The following is a 22,899-nucleotide window of genomic DNA, read 5'->3' on the forward strand; positions in this document are numbered from 1 at the left end:
ATTGGACGCCTCTGCCCTAAATGGTCTACCAGAAGTGGGTAGGTCAATCCTCATCCTTTCCATGACTTACATAATTCTAAGACTTTCTGGGAGTTGAAGTCCACAAGTCATAAAAGGGCCGAGTTTGAAGACCCCATTCTACTACAACAGAGGAAGTTGGAAATCAATGCCTTTTCTTTTCCCCTTCTTTTTCCTTCTTCCTTCCCACTGTGTCCTACTACTTGCTTTTGTATTTTTGTATTTGTTCCATAATCTAATAAAATGTTACAAACCATGAAAAAAAGGAAAAAAATACCAGTTTTAATTTCTTCAGTGGCGGTTCCTTTGTTCTCAGGCCATGCAGAGGACCCCTGGCGGTGCAGGCTGCATGGGTGAAGCAGTTATTAAGGAGTAAGGGAATTCCCTGCTTCTAGATTAGCTGGGATCCTCAATATTTATATGTGAATGTTACATACAAAAAGTTACGGCAGATTCTCTTTATTGTTCTCCATATTTTACGGCAACAGGAATACAAAGAAAATGAAAAGCTACACATTTAGGATCACCTTGAAAGTTCCAAAGCTATTTCTAGAATCTCACATACTAGAAACAGTGTAAGCCAGACAGCCTTAAAGATGTCCAGAGATGTCCTGAGTCCTGACTGTAGCACGTATCTAAAAACCACAAATACAAACACAGAGGTGCACATCTTCAAGGCCTGAGGGAATCAACAGGTACTACTAGGTTTCAACACAGCATTCACATCCTCATATTACTTGGCTGGGCATGAGAATATGCCCCAAAATCTCATCAGCAAGAATAGAGATGTTCAAGATTGCATCACAGACAACCTTCTGATGCCATTTCAAGATCTACTTACGTGTCCTTGCTTTGTTACATGAGAAATCCTCCTTTTTTGTCCAGGAAAGAGTGTGGTTAAACTGTCTTCTGTCAACTTTTCTTCACCCCCTTCCTCTTTTGATAGCTAAAGGAAAAAGAAGAGGGAGAGAGAAATGTAAATTTCCAAAGTAATAGACGGTTTGATGTTTGTTTGTGTATCTTTCAAAATAACAAAAACACAAAGCTCATTTTGAAAAGCAGAACAGGTCAACGCTGCCTGTAACAGCTTAAAGCTTAATTTCGGGAGGGGGAGATATCATCCTCACAGGGCAAAGAAGAGGAAACAGTCTCTTACATTCTTTGATAACCACCTTCCAGATATATCAGGACTGAAACTGACAGGGACTTCTGCAGCTGCTGTGAACACATCTGGAAGACTGGGAAAAATTTATTGCTGAATTTACTATAGTAATTTTGCAGACAAGCAAATAACTTTATTTGGTCTTACCTTGCACCTGATGTAACTTCTAAATCCAGGAAACTTTACAGATTATTTTTTTAAAGAATTGCTACTGTAGGGGTTGAAGGATACTTCTTAAAAACAAAAAAATAATCATGTTTGGCCAACTGTACTTGACTACATACTGTACATAACTGACACATCCCTAATTTCCCCAATACAGGTAGTCCTCAACTTACGACCAGAACTGAGCCCAAAATTTCCCTGGCCAAGCAACACATTTGTTAACTGAATTTTGCCCCACTTTACAACCTGTCTTGTCCCCACTGTTAAATGAATCACTGCAGTTGTTGTTAGTAGCTGCAGCTGTAAAGTGAATCTGGCTCCATTTATTTTGCTTCTCAGAAGGTCGCAAAAGGTAATCCCATGACCCAGGGACACTGCAACCATCATAAACATGCCAAGTGTCTGCATTTTGATCACATGACCATGGGGATGCTGCAACAGTCGTAAGTGTGAAAAGTAGTCGTAAGTCACTTTTTTCAGGACCACTGTTAACTTCGAACACTCACTAAACGAATGGTTGCAAGTCAAGGATTACATGTATCACATATTGGAAGAGATTACTGAAGCCACAAGAAATCAAGAAAGGATTTCCCTAGGTCAGGAGTAGGCAACCTTGGCTCTTTTATGACTCGTGGACTTCAACTCCCAGAATTCCTGAGCCGTCTGGCTCAGGAATTCTGGGAGTTGAAGTCCACGAGTCATAAAAGAGCCAAGGTTGCCTACCCCTGACCTAGGTGGTTCAACAGTCTGACTGGCAGTGATTTTCCTCCAGAACCTCCAGCAGAGAAAGGCCTTTCCACAACAACTGTTAATTAGACCTCCTTCCTTTTTTTTTAATGCCATGATCTGAATCTAAGTCTTTCCACAAGGAAGACCAAGTTCTCCACCCTCTAAGCTACAGGCTTTTTAATGAAAGAAAACAGTGAAGAAGCTTTTTGGCTTGAGGCAACAGGCTTCTCTCACCCAATGTTTTCCTATATAATGACACAGTGAAAATATAACTCCTAAAGCACGAGGTATATTAGGCATCAAGCAATAAAATTGCCCCAAATCCCTAAGCAATCCCAAGAGTCGTTGCAAATTTATCTCTAATTAGTCAATACCCTGCTTGCTGTAAACCACTTTGCAAAGCCAAGGGCCAAGCATCCTTGAAATACAAAGGTATTTTATGACCCAATTTCTACTGTTTTTGTATACTAAAATAGGTCTCTATATATTACGATTCCCTTAATGACACCTTTGGCTCCCTTTTTTTTCCCCTGTGGGAAGCTATAAGCCATTACAGCCAGAAAATCCAAACTCACAGAATGCATGGAATGGAAGTGGCTGTGATCATCACCTAGTCCAGGGCTAGACAACCTTGGCTCTTTTATGACTCGTGGACTTCAACTCCCAGAATTCCTGAGCCAGCATGTCACTTACAATGTTCTAAGATAGTCCTCAACTTACGACCACAGTTGAGTCCAAAATTTCTGTTGCTAAGTGAGACATTTATTAAGTGAGTTTTGCCTCATTTTATGACCTTTCTTGCCACAGTTAAGTGAAGCAATGCAGCTGTTAAGTTAGTAACATGGTTATTAAGTGAAGCTGGCTTCCCCCACTGACTTTGCTTGTCAAAAGGTCTCCAAAGGTGATCACGTGACCCTGGGACACTGCAACCGTCACGTGAATCAGGTGCCAAGTTTTGAGTTTTGATCACGTGACCATGGGAAGGCTGCAATGGTCATCAGTGGTGAAAACTGGTCATAAGTCACCTTGTTCAGTGCCATTGTAACTTTGAACGATCACAAAATGAACTGTTATAAGTTGAAGATTACCTGTAATTCTTCCTTTTATAACACACTCAATAAGTCACATCATTTATACTTTAAGTAAATCTTCTTACAATTCAAGGGGAGGCACAGGCACATCACGTTCAGAAATTATACAATCAAGACAGGTATATTTTTAATTAAACAGGCGGCAAAGCTTGTTAATCCCTCAGCCCATCCCAGTATTCTTAGACCTTTACCTGTTTTCCTAGTCTGCCTTTGTCTTCTGTTTTGACATCAGTGGATTCATTAAAAATCCGAAGGCACTCCTCCATTGGGTCAGACTCAAAATCCAAATCCTTCTCTAGGCCAGAATAATCAATCTCGTCATCAGAGGAAGAGGAAGCAGCAGGAGCCTGGGATAACTTAAGTTTCTTAACATTTGCTATTCCATCGTAACAGGGAAAAGATAAGTCAGCATCATCTCTGTCTGAGTCTGAATTCACAACAGGGAATGGAAGAAGAGGCTGGCCCACCTGCTCCTCCTCTCCACTCTCATCACCAAAGAGATCAACATGGCTCAGGGCCCGCTGTTTAACTTTGCTTTTGGCCTCTGAATTCTCCATGGCCTGGGAGTTGGTCAGTGTTTCCTTAGACCTTTTCAAGGCAGGTTGCTTGTCTTTTCTCTTATTATGTTCAGTTTCACTAGAGATTTTGGGCTTCCTTTTCAACTCTACAGCCTGGAACTTGCTATTTTTTCTACTAGTCCCTGATTTTCCAGCAGCAGCAGCTTTGCCAACATCTTTGTTCTTGCCAGAGTTCTCCTCCTTAATTCCAAGTGTGATCACAGATTTTGATTTAGTGAGCTTCAGTCCATGCCTATCAATGTGGGACTTGCTTTGTTTCTCCTTACTCCTTTCCCCATTCTTGTGCTGTGCCTTCATGTCCATCTTCTCCTTGTCTCCTATTTTATCTAGATTTTTCTTACCCTGTGCCTTGTGGTCATTTTTCTTTTTCAGCTTATCCTTTGACGCCACTTTGTTCTTTTCCTTTGCTTTCGCATCTCTGTTAGAAGGCACTTTGACCAACTTGGCATTTTTTTCCACTAAATCTTTGACAACACTTGTTCGAGGGCTCTCGATGTCTCCCATGTCATACTGCACGGCAGTCTCTTTCATTTGTCGAGAACTAGTATCTATTTGTGGGGTTCCCTTTTCTTTGGCTGCACCCAATTTGCTTTCTGAACCTCCTTTAGATTTAAGGGGGATGGTAGAAGCTTCTTGGCATTCATCCTCTGAGTCAGAAAACCTGGCAAGGGGCTCATCATTACTAGTTTCGTCACAATATTTCTTGAATGAAGGAGAATATGCCTCCTCGTGATCAACTTCTCTCTTCCGCTTGGTCCCCTTTTGTTCTTTAGCTTTGCTCAACAGCCTGGCGGAATAATTTGAAAGAGGATCATATTCTAAATCTGTTGAAGGCTTGGAGTTGTCAATTATGTATTTGCTATTTACAACAGGGCTGCTGTACTTCTTCGGCTGAGTGACCACAGTGGGAATATATTCCAGTGAGCTGCCCTTGCATTTCGTATTGTTGAAGGAGTCCAAAGTGTATTTGCTAGACTGACTAGCAGCAGCCACTGTAAGAGGGGTAGGATTGTAATCATTATCACTATTTGCATTGTAACTACCTGGGTTATACTCCAGAGAACTGAATGAGTTGGATGTTGCTAATCCAGCAGCCTTAGAAGCAAGTAAAGGAGGTTCAGATGAGCCATACTCTTTAGCTGTCTCCAGCAGCTCTTCATACTTCTTTTGCTCACGTTCAACTTCATTCTTGGCAGCTTCAATTGCCTTGTCAAACAACTCAAGCTCCAGAATTCCAGAGGCTGACTGGACAATATTTTCCAAACTGCCATTGCTGTCTTGTGCCACAGGTTTGGGAAGTTCTGGGTTATAGGGGTCATAACCACACCCTGGAAAAGGAAGAAAAACAAGAATATTAGCATCAACCATTCCCAGAATGCCCATCAAATTCCAATTATAAAAACTCATTTGATTATAAAAGATGTGAAGGCAAAGACCCAAATGCCATAAGGCCCTCAGAACAGTCTACATCAGCAATCATTCCTGTTATGTCATCCAATCTCACTGCATAAAAGTATGGCTGAAGAGACTTTTGTGTTTTCTCCCTCTTTTCTTTAGACTTGTGACACAAATCCCTGCAGGAACATGAATATGCTTGCATTTCTTATCTAAATTTGAACTCGTTTCAACAATGAGATGGGCGGCATATAAAAACAACCTTCCAGATCTTTCCTCCTATCTAAAATTGATAATATGCAACTTCAACCCCCATATACAGGAGACCTATCCATGACAAAGTATTATCTTTCTGGTCTCAAGCAAAGAGCGTAGGTTGTATTAGCACTGTCTCTAGTATTTCACACTGGTTTGTAAAAATAATGGAGATTTTCAATTGCTTGGCCTTGAAGAAAGTGAGGAATTTTAACTAGGTATACCTTCTTTCTAACTGGATTCAGGAGTAAATCTCAGCTAATCAGATTGTCCTGTTCCTATGGGAGTTATCCTAATGCTAACATAATTAACAGTGATAGAGGATAAATCTATTATGGAGAAACTAATCCTCCAAATAATAATAGGCGAACTGCATCAAAAGTGGGACATGAATTAGCACACACCAATAATGAGACTGTGGTCCAAAATGAGAGACAAAACCACAGGACTATTGCAAGAAAGGTGAAGGAACCTTAGGCAATGAAAGGGACAGTCAGCAGACAAAGACTGGAGCACAAATGAAAAGGAGACACGCATAAACCATTTTCACTTCCAGTTCATGGTGAACGAATGTCATGAACTTTTTTTTTGGTTAAGAAGAAATATGCTTTTAATTTCTAACTGAATCCCTGATGTGGAAGAAATATAGGAGAGTTCTACCGTCTTCTTTCACACAATATTTTTACCTGATAAATCCAACATTTTACAATAGAACGAAAAATGCAGATTCACGGAATTCAGATGAGTTCTGTACTGAGGTTATGGAGCTTGTTTTGATCAGAGTCAAAAGAGGTTTCATGAACATTCAAGAACAAAGTTCACCTACAGCCATTAGCCATGATAGCTTGGAAGTCTCGCGATCATCCCAAAGACCCTCTTCCTTAGCCACATATGCCAAGAGAAAAGAAAAAACTTGGAAGAAAGTTGCTACCTCCATTCAGGGAACACTGTTACTACTAGTAATTTAAGAATGCTCAGGGCTCCAGTAGACAGGAACAAATCGACCTCACATTGTGAGAAAGGAATAGCTTAGGCAACAGGGATTGAGCTCCACCTCATCTAATTAATATCAGCAAAGACTCCTCAGAACAAGCCGAAATAGGGCACCTATTACAAGAAAAGTTCTAGGAAAAAACTATTGCTTAAAAAAGCTGTTTCCAACTCCCTTTTTAAAAAAATTGTCATTTTTTCTTCCCCTCTTGAAAGCTAAAGATAAGACCACTGTAGATAAAGGAGTGGTTTATCCAAACCACCCCATGTGGAAATATACTCTACATCCAAAGTTTGTCTCTTCTTCTACTCTCAAACTCAACTCTATCTTTTGAAATTATCCGAACTTCAAAACTTAAATATGCCCGAAATGTTGTTTTGAGCAGGTCTATGCATTTGTGAGAGCCAGTTTGAATGGTTAAGGCACCAGGTTAGAAACCAGGAGACTGTGAGTTCTAGTCCCACTTTAGGCATGAAGCCAGCTGGCTGACCTTGTGCAGATCACTATCTCTCAGCCCTGGGGAAAAGACAATGGCAAACGCCTTCCCAGAAAAACTGCATGGGCTTTTTCAGGCAATCGCCAGGAGTCAAAAACTGACTCAAAGGCGCACAGAAATACGTTTATAGTTACCTCATGCTCTGTAGCACTTCACGAAGATTTTACTGAAACTGCAATTCAAAAATTACTTTAGAAACCCTTGCAAGTTTCACTCCTTCAGAATCTGCATTTAAACACATGGCAAGAATTTGAATCTTTCTTGAACATCTGCAGTTCAAAACTTAACATGTCTATAATTAGTAAGAAAAGACCTTTATATGCACAAGTACTTGAATGTTGGTCAAACCAACTCCCAAACCCTACAAAAGATTTATTTTAGTAGCCTATTTTTTTAAAAAAAAATATCAAGCATTTCTTAAGCGGTTAAAAGTTCTGGACAACGAGTACTGGAAAAGTCCATTTTCTGTCTGAATATCTGAAAAACTGCCATCACGGACAGTAGATCAAAATCTATAAGAATAAGTTAGACCTCATATAAGGAGGCTTTCATGTTCCTAAAATTAGTCACTGTCAAAAAACATGTCAAAAAACATGCCAAAAAAGGCCATCATGGACTTAATTACAGATTAGACTTATCCAAATTCAGTTACATTTTTTCCTCTTCTCAGAAATATATATTGGGAAAAGCTCAGGAAAATAATACTATTTGCACAAAATCACTTTAAATTCTGAATACGTTCCTTGAATAAAAACCTTCCAAGGATTTTAAGCTTACAAGGAAATGTACAAGATCCAAAATGCATAAACATTTCATATCTCAGATCCTTTCCTTCCATAACAAGTTCTTGTCATGTAACATTTTAATCACAATCTTAATGCAATTCCAATTGCTCAGACAATAAACACTGTTCTGCTATTAAAAGCTGAAAGGTGAAGACTTAAGAATCTAAGTAATACTTTATTTTCTACCTAACACTATATACAACTATTTAATTGATTTCTAAACTTTTTCTAGTCAATGTTTTCATAAATAAGTCCAGAATTACCTAAAAAGAAAATACGTTAGCCAATGTTTTGGACACAGATGGCAAAGAAGAGCTAAATAGCCCACTAATATATAAAACTAAGCAGCTCTTTTGTATTACGTTTTCAATAGTACAGCCAGTACGTAAAAAGACTGCCACTATGTTATTTGTTTCTGACATAACAAAGATAAAAATCATAACCAGTGGACAAAAGTTTTATTTTCTCTTTTTACCTGGGCTCTCATGCATAGACAGACAACGGAGGTACTTGTTCATACTTTCATCCAAAGGTCTCTTTCGCTTTTAAATATCTTCTTTGCCTCTACAGCCACCCTGACACATCAGGCTATCAAAACATGTCCTACTGTACAACTGCCAGCTCTTGAACAGCAAAGATAGTTCAAGGCTGGAGGACAGCAGACAGGAAGCTTGTTAGTCCCACCTTCACATACACTGCTCTTAAAGAGGTACTTTCCTCTTAAATTACCCCACTGTTTTTTTTTTAAATAGCTCACATTCAGAACAAGCACCTCAGATACACCAAAGGTCCAAATGTACAGTAGACAAATTTCCACGTTATAAACTATGTATAGTTTAAAACTAGTTGGAAGTTGCACCTAATTCATAATGCAGTAACCATGTGCTCCCTAGCACCTGCTATCAAAAGCACATTACGCCTTTGTGAAAGTCCCTACACTAGATCCTTATAAGTTTACAAAAGCAATTTAAAGTGCTGATTGGATTTTAAAAGCCCAATGTGGCTTGGCAACTACCTCCGGGACTGTGTACTTCAACCAGGATTGTTCCAGCCAATGCTGCCATCTCAGAACAAACAAATAACCTCAGTTTTCCAGGAAGGGAGGGGACTGAAGCTAGAAAGTGCCACTTCTCAATGACATCACCCATTCTTTGAAATACCACCCTCCCTGTTTACATTTAGGAAAACACTGAAAACTAAATTCTTTTTAAGTGTGTTTGTGCTTTAAGATGGTATCACGTGTATTAAATGTGTTGAGCTGATTGGTTGGTAATAATCAACTGAAGGCGTTTATGCACTGTTGCTGACTTATTTGCAATTTTAACGGAGTTTACTATGGTCGTTTTATATAATTTACCACGGGTATTTGAATTCTTTTTGTACTGTTTTCTTTTCACTGAGAGTTATATTTTAATTGCAGTGGCATATAAATGGAATAGTGAGACTCACTGAATATAACTTAGGTTAGCATGTATTTATGAATCACCCAATTACTAAAAGGTGGCTACTGTACACATCTTTGGAAAGGGGAAAGCACCAGACATGGCCAGTCAGTCTGATACTGAGGACTGGGACAACTGAAGAATAGGTTATAAAGCGATCGACTTAAAATAGAAACTATTCAAATAATTTAACAAAATGGCTACCAGCTAGATGAAAACTGAGGAGAACCAAAGCAATACCAGCTCAGCCACTGAGATCTTCAATTGAGGTCTTACTCGCTCTGTTGCTGATGCAAAATGTCCAAAGGATTGTCCCCTAGCAAGGGCTTTCTTGTTTATGATGTCACTGGCTTTGGAAATATAATGATAATAAAGAATAATTTCCACTTCTTTTCCTCAATTCTATAGCATGATGGAAAACTAGTGGAAAAATCTGTAAACCCAATTTACAATCCAGCCCCAAATTATATCAATATATATTTTATGGGAGAAGACAACAACTGCAGGACAAGATCCTGCAGGAGAAGGGCAGTGTGGACAACCGTGGGATTTGGCAGGGTGAGAGCTGTGAACTATAAACACAAAGCTTTTGCTGTGTCCCTGCATAACAGATACAGTGCCCTTGCTGACCTTAATAGGGACATTAAAGGGAGAGGTCAAGGTAGTTGTGATGATAACTCAAATAAGCAGGGGATCGTAGTCTGAGATGAATAACTTGTTTTTGACAGGGAGAAGTGAGAATCAGGTATTACACATCAGTCATGTAAAAAGAGCAAGGCATCAAAAAAGAGAAGCCACTTTCTGGTTGGTGATTCAATTATAAGGGATGTAAATTTAGGAAAAGACACAGAGGTTTCAAAAGAGGTCAGGTGTTTTCCAGGTGCTACTGCCAGTAGGACAAGAAGCGTATTTTTAAAATAGTCAAGAATGCCAGCAAGGACTGTGATGTGGATGCTATCGTACATCTTGGCACTAACGATCTGTCCCAAAAAGATGTACTCTCTGTGCAGAACGATTTCCAGAGCTTGGGTAAGGAACTTAGCAGGATAGGCTGTAGGTTTACTTTTTCAGAGGTTTTACCAGTATATAAGGAACAAAATGGAAAAGGCCAGCATATAGCAGAATTCAATAGGTGGTTAAAGGAGTGGTGTAACGGGAAAGGCTTTGGTTATATTAGTCACGATGTCCATAGCTGGTCCAATGAAAAAATGTACAAAAGAGATGGTTTGCATCCATCAAAGAAAGGAACTGAGTTACTTGGCAATAAATTCACAGATTTTCTGGAGGAATATTTAAACTAAACAATGGGGACAGTGAGTTAATTGATACAGAACATCCCTGTCCCCGGCAATCTAAAAATTATAGGGTTATCAGTGCATGTAACATAGATGTTTGTGTGGACAAGAATATCAACCCTGCTATCAAGCAAAATCAAGCTTTTAATAGCGAGTGCCACACAAAGTGCACTAACCAAACAGGTGGTAAGAAAATAGGGGAACTCAGGCACCATACATGTTATGTAAAAAGTAAACACAGGGTCAATCATAAAGGATTCAAATGTCTATACACCAATGCACAGAGTATGAACAGTAAACAGGGTGAACTAGAAATTCAAGTAAATGGGGGCAGACATAATATTGTTGCCATTACGGAAACTTGGGATGAAATCTACAAATGGAACACACAGCTAGAGGGATTTAAATTATTTAAAAGAAACAGACAAAACAAAAGTTGCTCTCTATATAAGAAATAACTACATCTCTACTAAATAGAGCACAACAATGATGAAAACTGTCTTGAATGCATTTGGGTCAATATCAAAGGGGAGGGCGGAATGACATTGCCATAGGTGTATACTATAGGTCGCCCAACCAAACAGAGGAAATAGATGAACTTTTTGCTAGTCAGCTAACTAAGGTATGTAGGAAGCACATCACAATAGTAATGGGGGATTTTAATTACCCTGACATCAACCGGGAGACAAACTCTGCATCAAGTGGAAGATCAAACAAATTCCTGACAAACCTAGCAGACAACTTTGTCTCCCAAAAAGTAGAGAAGGGAACTAGGGGATTAGCCATATTGGATCTAATTCTAACTAACAGAGATGAAATGATAGAAGGTGTTGAAGCCATAGGAACCTTGGGAGAAAGTGATCATGCAATATTGGAATTCAACATTAGGGAAGCACAAGCAACAGAACACAGTCAAACAAGAGTCTTGGACATTAAGAGAGCTAATTTCAATAAACTTAGAGAGAGCTTGGGAAGGATTCCATGAATGAGAATTCTCAAGGGGAAAACAACTCAAGAAGCTTGGGAAATTTTGAAAAGTGAGATAATAAAAGCCCAATCTAGCACAACACCAACAAAGAGGAAAAATAACAGCTCTCAAAAGAAACTAGCATGGCTGTATAAAGAACTCTTTGATAAATTGAAGGACAAGTATAAAAAGTGGAAAGAGGGGCACATAACTAAGTCAGAATATCAGCAAATAGCCAGAGTCTGCAAAGATGAAGTAAGGAAAGCTAAGGCTCAAAATGAACTAAGGCTTTCGACCAAAGTCAAAAATAACAAAAAAAAGCTTCTTTCAACATGTAAAAAAAAAGAAAAAGGTTAAGGAAACAAGTGGGAAAAAGTAGCAAGAAGGTGAAAAGCAACAGGGAGAAAGCAGAACTATTTAATCCGTTTTTTTGCATCTGTCTTTACACAAAGAGAAAAAACATCTAACCTATCAAAAACAGATTAGAAACACAAGTTAAGATAGCCAAAAAAATGGTAAGTGAGCACCTATCCACCCTAGACGAGTTCAAATCACCAGGACCAGATGGATTACACCCCAAGGTTCTCAAGGAACTGGCAGATGTGAACTCAGAACCACTGAACTATATTTTTCGAAGATCTTGGAGCACTGGGGAACTACCAGAGGACTGGAAGAGATCTGATGTAGTTCCCATCTTCAAAAAAGAAAAAAAAAATAGATCCAGAAAACTACAGACCTATCAGCCTGACCTCAATACCTAGGAAGATTCTGGAAAAGATAGTCAAACAACGAATCAGCGAACACCTAGAGGCAAACAAAGTCAGTACTAAAAGCCAACATGGGTTTGTCAAAAACAGATCATGCCAGACAAATCTTATTGCATTCTTTGACCAAGTAAAAAAATTAGTGGACCAGAGGAATGCTGTGGATATAATTTACTTGGACTTCAGTAAGTCATTTGTTAAAGTAGATCACAACCTACTACTTGATAAGATAGAAAAATGTGGGTGATCCTCAATGGAATGTGATCCTCAATGGAACTGCATCGGGAATGGGAATGGGAAGTGTGTAGTGGGGTGCCCCAGGGCTCTGTTCTAGGCCCAGTGCTCTTCAACATCTTCATCAACGATTTGGACGAGGGGATAGATGGGGAACTCATCAAATTTGCAGACGATACCAAGCTGACAGGAATAGCCAACACTCCAGAAGACAGGCTTAAGATACAGAAGGATCTGGACAGACTTAAACATTGGGTGCTATCTAACAAAATGAAATTCAATGGTGAAAAAAGTAAGGTTTTACATTTAGGGAAGAAAAACCAAATGTACAGATATAGTATAGTTAGTACCTTGCTCAATATAATAACTGTGAGAGGGATCTTGGAGTCCTAGTGGACAATCATTTAAATATGAGCCAGCAGTGTACTGCAGCTGCCCAAAAAGCCAACATATTGCTATGCTGCATTAACAGAGGGATAGAATCAAAATCACATGAAGTATTAATACCACTTTACAATGCCTTGGTAAGGCCACACTTGGAATATTGCATCCAGTTTTGGTCACCATGATGTAAAAAAGATGTTGAGACTCTAGAAAGAGTACAGAGAAGAGCAACAAGATAATTAGGGGACTGGAGGCTAAAACATATAAGGAATGGTTGCTGGAATTGGGTATGTCTAGTTTAATGAAAAGAAGGACATGGGATGACATGATAGCAGTGTTCCAACATCTCAGGGGTTGCCACAAAGAAGAGGGAGTCAAGCTATTCTCCAAAGTGCCTGAAGGCAGGACAAGAAGCAACAGATGGAAACTAATCAAGGAGAGAAGCAACCTAGAACTAAGGAGAAACCTCCTGACAGTTAGAACAATTAACCAGTGGAACAACCTGCCTCCAGAAGCAGTGAATGCTCCAACACTGGAAGTTTTTAAGAAGAGACTGGACAGCCATTTGTCTGAAATGGTATAGGATTTCCTGCCTGAGCAGGGGGTTGGATTAGATGACTTCCAAGGTCCCTTCCATCATCATCATCATCATCATCATCATCATCATTTCAGAGAAATCTCTACCAAAGCAGTTTTAGACCAGACTTTGTTATGGCAGCCAAAAAGAATTAGTTTTTAAGAAGCACTGATATTGATCCATAAGTTGTCTCTGATTGCATTATGCCGATGTGCAAACACGTTATTCTATGATACCATATTATATGATACCATATTATATATGGTACTATATATGAGCAACTTCTAATCTGTATATAAACCTTAAGTTTGCATCAGCCATTAGCTAGCAAGATTATGCCTCATAAAAGATAGGAAGACCTAACTTATCATCTTCTCTTAAAATACAAATTATCTCTTCCTCTCATATATCATCTCTTATCTATAAACAAATCCTTAAAACCTCATTGTTTAGTCCTGTCCAGCAAAAGTCCATTAAGGGTTACCACAAATAAATGTACCTTTTGTTTTCTTCTGTTCGATTGGATTGATTCCTGGAGAATACCTGGATAAGTCCCTGCAGTTTTGTTGCAAGGTTTTTCAGAAACAGTTTGCCATTACCTTCTTCCAAGGGCTGAGAGAAAATGAGTTGCCCAAGGTCACCCAGCTGGCATTTGGTCTAAGCTGGGCCTAGAAGTCATGATCCCACTGATAAATATACATCAATATGATAAATCTTCAGTCAGTTAAAAATACAATACAATGGAAACTAACTGAATAGAAAAAAATACAGATGGTGAGAGTCAGAAAGAGATAACATTAAGGAAGTAAGATAAACCATAGAGGTAAAAATAGCTGGGTCTGAGAAAGGAAGAGGGAAGTAATAAAATAGATAAATAGTTGTTTTTAAGGAAATGGCTAGCCAGAAAGTATAGGAAAGCAGGAAACCATGCCAAATAAGATAAGAAGAGAGGAATGGAGAACAAGAAAAGAACTTATTGTTTAAAATGGGGACATAAATATATTGAGTTTAAAATAACCATAAGAAAATAATTTTTCTTATTCTTATTGTATATGTGAATATGATTTAGTATGTTATCAGGAAATGTGTATAGGCGGACGGAAAGAGTGTAACCTCATACTACCTCAGCCAATGGGGAAGGAGGAGGGCTGTCGCGGCCGGTGATAGGGATGAATAAAAGAAGGAGATATTTTGGGTTAAAACTTTGGAGAGAACCAAGCTTTGATAGCTTCTCTCCCCGCTTATTGCAATAAACGAAACAAAAGGCCTTCACTGTGTCTTGGCTGGTTATTGGTCAGGCGAGCTTGCCTCTGGTCACGAAGGAAAGTAGCCAGGAGCACATAACAGCCTTGGGGGCTCCTCCGGGATTTGCATCCGTTCCATCTTTGGCAGCCGGGGATATTCGAACGGGGAGTGCGCACCTGGGTAAGTTTTTCCCAGCCCTAAAGGTCGGATTGCCCCTGCTCAAACAAGGAGGAATTGGAGATCCCGAGATGAAAGCCAGGACCCAGTGAAAACCTAAGGGAAAGTCGGCCGACCTAAGGAAGGACTTCAACTCAGCCTGACAGGTAAGATACCAGAGGGGTATCTGTATATCAGAGAGGTGTTAATGGGCAATAAGAGTTTGAAGAGGAGGGACGCCTCCCCGGCCAGTGTGCCGGCCAATAAGGAAAAAGAGGAAAGGTATTTACATTCTGGAATGAACCCCCTTAGGGAGATGGGAATCCCTTAGGGAGAATGTTGAAGTGTTTTAAGTCAATGCTTTAAACAAGGCATTTGAACAAAGGAAGGATGATACATTACAGTATATATTTGGCCTAAGTACACGTTTGGCCAGCCAATAAATTAAATTGGGCTTCTCAGCTTAGCTTAGAGCAATGGGGAATGGATAGGAGTGGTTAAAGTCTATCAGAAACGCTCCTTGCATTTCCCCACCGCCTGGAGAACAAGCTACAAGTGCCCTAAAAGAGTAAAAGTGGAAAGGTCTGGAAATTATGTTTAATGGTCTGTGTGTTTATATTGACTCATTTCTAAAGACCTGGGGGAGGGGAGGGAGAGACCCTCTAACAGTAATATACAACAAAACAACAAGATCTTATTCCAAAAGGAAAATTTGGGAGATGGAGCTCATTGGCTTTGGAAAAGCTCCTTGAAAATAAGAATGATTGTTTTGCCTGGGGTGAAGCATTTGGAATTTTTTTGTGTCTGGTGTAAAAGCAAGAAAGGGTGAAGAAGGGTAGTTTCTTAGTAATTAGAAGGACAATGGAAGGTGTTAAAAGAATGGAAATAATCAGATGGAAGAGAGGGAAAGAGAGAGAGAGAGAAAGAAAGGAGCTGTGTGAAGTTTTATGCCTGGCCAGGATGAAAGGCGAGAACTCTGATCTGCTATTTTGTGTGAAAGAGTTAAGTAGAAAGCTATGTATTTCTTGAGGTTCCTATAGTTTGGAAGGTGACAAGAGAGGAGAAAACCTCTCTCCAAGGGGGGGGGGGGAATTGTCCCCCCTAACAGCTTTTGAAATCAGGCAATCTAGGAAAGAATTGCCCAAACTAATAGAAGATTCTATTGAAGTAGGAAAACAGGTTAGAATTTTTTTTTAGGACCAATGGAAAGCATGGGAAGGTATTAGGGTACAAATGCAGAAATTAGACAGATGGAAAACTAAAACAATAGAAGATTTATTAGCGGTAAAAGAGGCTTAGAAAGTATATGCGAAGTGAGAAGAGGAGAGAGATAAACATAAGATAAGATAAAAATCATGGCTCAATTATTGCAAACAGGCCAGCAAAGAGGATGGGGAAGAGGAAATCAGTAAGGCAGGCTGGGGGTGAGGACAGCCAGTTGGCACCAGGGGATATAAATCTCTAGGAGAAAAATTTTCCCCAGCCCTTAAATAAATAAATGTGCCTTTTGTAAGGAGAAAGGACACTGAGAAAATGAGTATGGTACCTTAAGAAGAAGGAGGGGGAAGAACTAGCAAATTTGGTGAATTTTGAGGATTAGGGGTGTCAGGGGACTAATCTGTTTTCTGGTTCAGCTTTTTAGGAACCCCTGATAAACCTTAAAGGTTGGATCCCTGGAGGAGGAAAGGGTGTACTTGGTGGATTCTGGACCACTAGATTTACCCTGAACTTTTACCTCCAGGAATGCAAATTGGGACAGGGAAGATTAAGGATCAGGGAATTATGGACATGTAGTAGAAACAACAATATTTAAATCAGCTATGGTCCAGACAGTAGTAAAAGGACCTGAACTTTGTATTGGTTAAAGGGAGCTGTAATTTGGTTGGAAGGGATTTAATTGGTAAATTGGGGATTGTTATTATGGGAAATGAAAGGGAAATAATGGTAAACATTATGGCCTTAAGTGAGGAGGCTCAAAGAAAAGTGAACCCCTCAGTTTGGGCCAAGGAGGGGAATAGGGGAAGGGTTCAAATTAAACCCTTAAAAGTAACTCTTAAACAACCAGGAGAAGCTGTACATCAGAAACAGTATAACATTACATTGGAAGGAAGAATGGGTTTAAAGCCCATGGTGGAAGAGCTATTGAAGGGGGGTGAAATTTTTGAGCAATCCTTTTAAAAATGTTTAGTTTGTTACTTTTTTAACCCAAGAATTTCTGCCTTGGAGAAGTAAGAGATGCAAAAAGAAGAAGAAGAAAAAAGGGGGGGAGGCAGTTTCTGTCTGCATGTTTGTTTGTGTGTATGTGTGTTTTTAAAGAATGGAAATTGGGTAAAATTTCCTGACTGTAAGGATAATTAATCAATGGGATAATTTTCTCCAGAAATTGTGGATGCTTCATTATTGGAGATTTTTGGGAGAAGGTTAGAAATTGATAGGGTCTGAAATGGATAGAGTTTCCTGTTTCAGTAAGAGGTTGGACTAGAGGACCTCTAATGTCCTATCCAACTCTGATATTCTGTTTTTGTATGTGTGGCATGCTTCAGTGATTTTCCTTTGCATTTTAGTTTGGATTTATCCTTAATAACGCATTTGAGGGTATTCTTGTCAAAGGAACAATCTTATGATGTTTTATTTAACATCTGATAAATATGTGTCTTTGGGACTCCTTGCTACTGCAGAAAAGATGATTAATTGCTGCATACTGTGTGTGCACAATTTGTTTTCCTTTTCCTTGGAGCCAAGGAGGGGGAGGGAAATCTTTATAGAAAACCAATTTGGTTTCAGGGTTATAGCCACAGGCTGCAAGGCTGGATTTGAGTTCAAATCCTGCTTTAGCCATGAGGGTTGGCTGAGTGTTTTGGGGCTGGTTTATTTTTGTTCAGCCCTAGGAAGGAGGTATTGGCAAGCCACTTTTGTAAATGTTATGGCAATTTTCCTCCTGAGGGCTGTTTCAAGCAAAAGTTTTGTATAAATTTTTACTCTGTCTGGTTTAGTGAGTGGGGGAAGGGGGAGACAATCTTTTGTCTTCTTAGCTATCCTAGTGTTCTTTGATGTGCTGTCACAAGAGTGATTTGAATGTTATTTGCCTGAGACAAAAAGGCATTCCAGAAATGTTGGCCCAATGCTAATTGGTGAGCCTATGTGCTTTATCTTTTAGAATCCTGAATGTGTTATTTACAATAAGTTTATTGAGTTATATTTTTGTAACATGGTATCTAATCAGGGTGAAAGGGGGAGGAGAAAGAAAAATGTGACAATTTTTGATAGAGCTTCCATGGACAAGTGTAGTCTATCTGATACAGGACAAATGATTTTTTTTCTTTCTTTTCTTTCCTCCCCTTTTAAGATGTGGAAGCAAATACATTTTTATGTAGCTTCCCAATTTTGTAAGATCTTATTGTGGGAATTATAAAGAAATGGGAAAGCAACTTTTTGGCAGAAGAAAGGATTGAGGGTGTTTAGCAAATAAAGCCCAATTGGTATGAAAGGAGGTAAAATATCTAGAATATATTATTTATAATTACCAAACAACAAAAATGGTCTTAAGGAGATTCTGTGGTTATCACAAGGTACTGCAAGAATGGTGATCCAAAAACTATATGAGGGGAAATTAAAGCATAGGTGGAAATGTATTTGAAATTCTATGCTACCCTTGGAATTTATGGGATAGCCCAAAGGGCTACAGAAGGATGTTTGATATGTAAAAGGGTTAATAAAGGGTTAAGGCTCTCAAAGGAGGAAGACAAATAGCTAAATGTAGAACAAGTACTGGGGTCTCTGTCTTCTCTTTGACAGAAGGCTTGGTGGCGCAAACAACTCCTTTGGAATTTCCAGTCCATAAAATCCAGCTGGGACAGTGGGTGCTGAATCGTAAATGGAAGGAGGAACTTCTATAACCAAAGAAAGGAAGTTCCTTGTTATATCTGCTGTCCGGAGGGCTGAGAAGGGTTGGACTCACTACACATGAGCAAAGGTGGTGACTGGACCTGAAAGAGGGTAGACGGTTATTCCAGGACAAGGACTGAAAGCCACATTTAAAAGGACTTGAATGGGTAGTGGACCAGAACCCCTATCTATTTTGAATATCTTTATTAGAATTTCAGGTGACCCCAGATGAAGAACAAAGATGTTGGTGATGACTCATCAGAAAAATAAAAGTTGTTTGTTACAAATAAAATGAATAATTAAGTCCGAAGTCATACCATTAGAAACTGAAAATGTAGAATTGTACATTGTAAGAATTAGGCGGTAGATGTGCTACCTCTGTAATAGTTAGTGATTATTGTTATTGTTATTGTTGTAATTGTGGATCAATTTTTGGGTGTGAAATACTGTGTAATAATCATGAAGGGTGGATTCTACTTCTAATATTACTGAAGACAACACACCAGAACAGCCTGGGAAATAAAGGTAAAAATTTGTTTGTGGGATTTAAAGGTAGCTGACAATCATAAAGCAGTGATGGACATTGCAAAAGGAATCAGGAATGTGGCCAAAGCTCCTGAACAAAAGTATGAAAATATGTGGGGTGATTGGAGTTGGTTAACAAATTGGCTTCCCAAGTTTGAATGATTAAAACAAATAGTTATAGGACTAGTGTTTATAGTTGTGATAGGTATTATGTGTTGTGTCTGTCTCCAATGTATACCCTGCTGTATTTCATTTTGCACCAAAACATTGGGGTCAGTAGCGAAAAACATCTCTGGAGAAGATGTACAGATTCAATTTATGTTATCTAATATAGCCAAAAATGAAGATTCATCAGAGTATACAGAAATACAGGGGGGATTGATAAATATACATCAATATGATAAATCTTCAGTCAGTTAAAAATACAATACAATGGAAACTAACTGAATAGAAAAAAATACAGATGGTGAGAGTCAGAAAGAGATAACATTAAGGAAGTAAGATAACCATATAGGCAAAAATAGCTGGGTCTGAGAAAGGAAGAGGGAAGTAATAAAATAGATAAATAGTTGTTTTTAAGGAAATGGCTAGCCAGGAAGGTTGAATGGAGAACAGGAAAAGAACTTATTGTTTAAAATGGGGACATAAATATATACTGAGTTTAAAATAACCATAAGAAAATATTTTTTCTTATTCTTATTGTATATGTGAATATGATTTAGTATGTTATCAGGAAATGTGTATAGGCGGACGGAAAGAGTGTAACCTCATACTACCTCAGCCAATGGGGAAAGAGGAGGGCTGTAGCGGCCGGTGATAGGGATGAATAAAAGAAGGAGATATTTTGGGTTAAAACTTTGAAGAGAACCAAGCTTTGATAGCTTCTCTCCCCGCTTATTGCAATAAACGAAACAAAAGGCCTTCACTGTGTCTTGGCTGGTTATTGGTCAGGCGAGCTTGCCTCTGGTCACGAACGAAAGTAGCCAGGAGCACATAACACCACTGTTTCTAGCCTGATGTCAGTTTGGTATGCACTATACTAAACTCTCCAATATTAATATTTATTTTAACCTTGATCAAATATAACAACTTTATATTCTTCCTTTTATTTCTAACAAACTTGATATATAATCCCTGCAATTACTGTCCTAGAACTGTCCTCCTCCAATAAGTCAATAAACAGGCACATTGACATCAACCCAATCTACCAACCACTGAGAACGAAAGAACTACTCCAACCGCAATCCCAAAGGCAGCATTTAAAACAAACAGGCACCCCGCCACACAACAACAAAAATCACAACCCCCCACAATGACAGCCAGCCATCAAAACTACCCGAAACCAGACCATGACTCAGAAGCAACCAAATGAACAAACACCATTTGCATCACATGGACAATGCTTAAACACCAAAGACTATGGCCCATCAACAAAAACCAGCCAATCAAACAGCCCAAAACTAGACCATCACTCAGAAACATCTGGACAAATAACACCCACACCAATTTATATCACACAAAAAGGTGTTTGAAGGGCGGTGCTCTGACAGATGAGCACAATTCAAAGCGCATTGAAGATGTCCCCCTGAATGGAAACAAAATGTTTGTAACCAAATCGCCAAGCTCAGAGCTACTAATATTTAAACACATCTCAACCACTGTCCTAGAACTTGATTTCTTTTCATTTTTCTTTCTCCCTTCTCACAAAATTCTTTAAAACTTGAACAAGTCTCTTTCTAAATCCAATATAGGAGAGTCATCCAGATTGCTTTTTGGATTTGTTATTTATGTATCCTTTTAGGACATCAGCCCGTTTCATTGGTATATCCAATGTACATCTTTTTCCATATCATTCCTGGAGTCTGTCATTTTTAAATCCTCTGTTAGTCTCAGTCTTGTCCAGTAAAACTTGCTCCTCTTATGTAACATCTTTTTATATATATAAATCTTTGAGGATATAAAGTACTTAATGGCAATGTACAACACCACCAAATATATCATTATGATGCAGAAGAATTACAAAATGCACATGTCAAATTAAAAAGAAACACATGATATAGGTCAGTGGTGGCGAACCTATGGCACGGGTGCCAGAGGCAGCACTCAGAGCCCTCTCTGTGGACATGCGCGCCGTTGCCCCAGTCCTAGGCCTTCAGCTGGGTTTTATAAAACCTTTTCGCTTTAGGCTTCCACCACCGTGTGCAAAAAAAAAAAAAAAGGGTTCAATCAGTCAATTTTAACTTCTCGCGGGGAAAAAAAAGATCTTGCAAAGTTGGAAATGAATGATTGAACTTTTTAGTCCCACCTAGTCTGCCGTTACCACTGCAACCACCAATGGGCCACACCTACCCAGCACTCGACAATGCATAAGTGGGTTTTGGGTTGTAGTTTGGGTAGTCTCTAAAACAGCGGTTCTCAACGTTTGTGTGACGGCGACCCCCGTCACACAAACGTTATGCGCATGCGTGGTGTGCATGCGCGGCGGCGCCCCCATGCGCGGCGTGCATGCGCGGCGCCGCCCCCGGAGGGGAGAAAATGGCGGATCGCCGCCTTTGGCGACCCCTGAAAAATGGTCGATCGACCCCAAATGGGGTCACGACCCATAGGTTGAGAACCGCTGCTCTAAAAGGTTCACCATCACTGATATAGGCAGTCTCAACTTACAACCATTTGTTTAGTGATAATTCGAATTTACAATGGCACTGAAAAAAGCGACTTATGACTGGTTTCACATGACCACTGCAGCATCCCCATGATCATATGGTCAAAATTCAGGCTCTTGGCAACTGGCATGTATTGATGACAATTGCATTGTCCTGAGGTTATGTGATTACCATTTGTAACCTTTCCAGCTGGTTTCTGATATGCAAAGCCAGATTCACTTAACAACCACAAGATTCACTTAACTGAAGTGATTCGCTTAACACTTCTGGCAAAAAGGTTGTAAAATGGGACACAACTCACTTGCTTAGCAATAAAAACTTTGGGCTCAATTGTGGTCATAAATTGAGGATTACCTGTATAATCTTAAAGCAGGAAGAACCTTATAGCCAGGTTACATCTGTATAGCTCGGAGGAACAAGCATGATATACACTTTTCCCTGACCATAAACATTACCTACCAGGTTCCTTTCCCCACCAATTTAATTTTAAAAACCGCTTAAACTAAACCAAAAAGTGCAGTGGTGTCTTATTAATTCACCTTCTTGGAAACTGAATGTATATGTATACATTCGAACTAGACTGTGATGTTTCTCTGTGCCATATGTGTATGTGTGTGTGTATGTGGATATATGCATAATGCAACACAATTTCATTTTAATGTATGCTGATTAGTGTACATTTAAAGTGACAATAAAATTATATTCTATTCTATTTTCTATTCTCTATTCTTTTGCACAGCACAGGAGCAACTGGAAAAAGTAAGGCTCCGTGGCAACTACCTAGCAAGCAGGTTGGCAACTTGTTTTCAAAATCTTGCATATTTACTGACCTAACCTGAAGCAAGCCAGGAAGCAGAGTGGCCCTTTTACTCTGCCCATCCCTATCAGCACACAGTCAGGGACAAAACCTTTTCTAAATGCAGAGGCTCCATTTAATTACCACGCCATTTCTAAAGCTAACTGTACACATGACCACGCCCACACTTCATGACATCGATTCCCACAAATTATGCCTTGCCAGGAAAGAGCCTCGTACAAACAAAGCAACTGTGAATCGAGAAGGCATAGAATGGTAGGAGGCAAGTGTCTACACTCAC

General features: G+C 39.3%; 1 protein-coding gene across 2 annotated transcripts in view; it reads right to left on the minus strand.

Moving 5' to 3' along the window:
* The window catches only part of REXO1 (RNA exonuclease 1 homolog), a 54,504-nt gene that overhangs the window by 30,308 nt on the left and 1,297 nt on the right, over positions 1–22,899 (minus strand). Inside the window, exons 1-3 of one of the 2 annotated variants that reach the window (XM_039358032.1) lie at positions 8,141–8,297; positions 3,357–5,071; positions 860–964 (exon numbers count right to left, since the gene is read on the minus strand). In XM_039358032.1, the coding sequence (XP_039213966.1) occupies positions 860–964; positions 3,357–5,071; positions 8,141–8,183 (1,863 nt within the window). In that variant the 5' untranslated portion in view covers positions 8,184–8,297. Of the gene's footprint in view, positions 1–859; positions 965–3,356; positions 5,072–8,140; positions 8,298–22,899 lie in introns of those variants that run through there. The other variant, XM_039358031.1, reaches the window with a different exon arrangement.

Source organism: Crotalus tigris, unplaced genomic scaffold (assembly GCF_016545835.1).
Source record: "Crotalus tigris isolate CLP2741 ecotype Arizona unplaced genomic scaffold, ASM1654583v1 scf7180000018974.730210, whole genome shotgun sequence".
Taxonomy (NCBI): domain Eukaryota; kingdom Metazoa; phylum Chordata; class Lepidosauria; order Squamata; family Viperidae; genus Crotalus; species Crotalus tigris.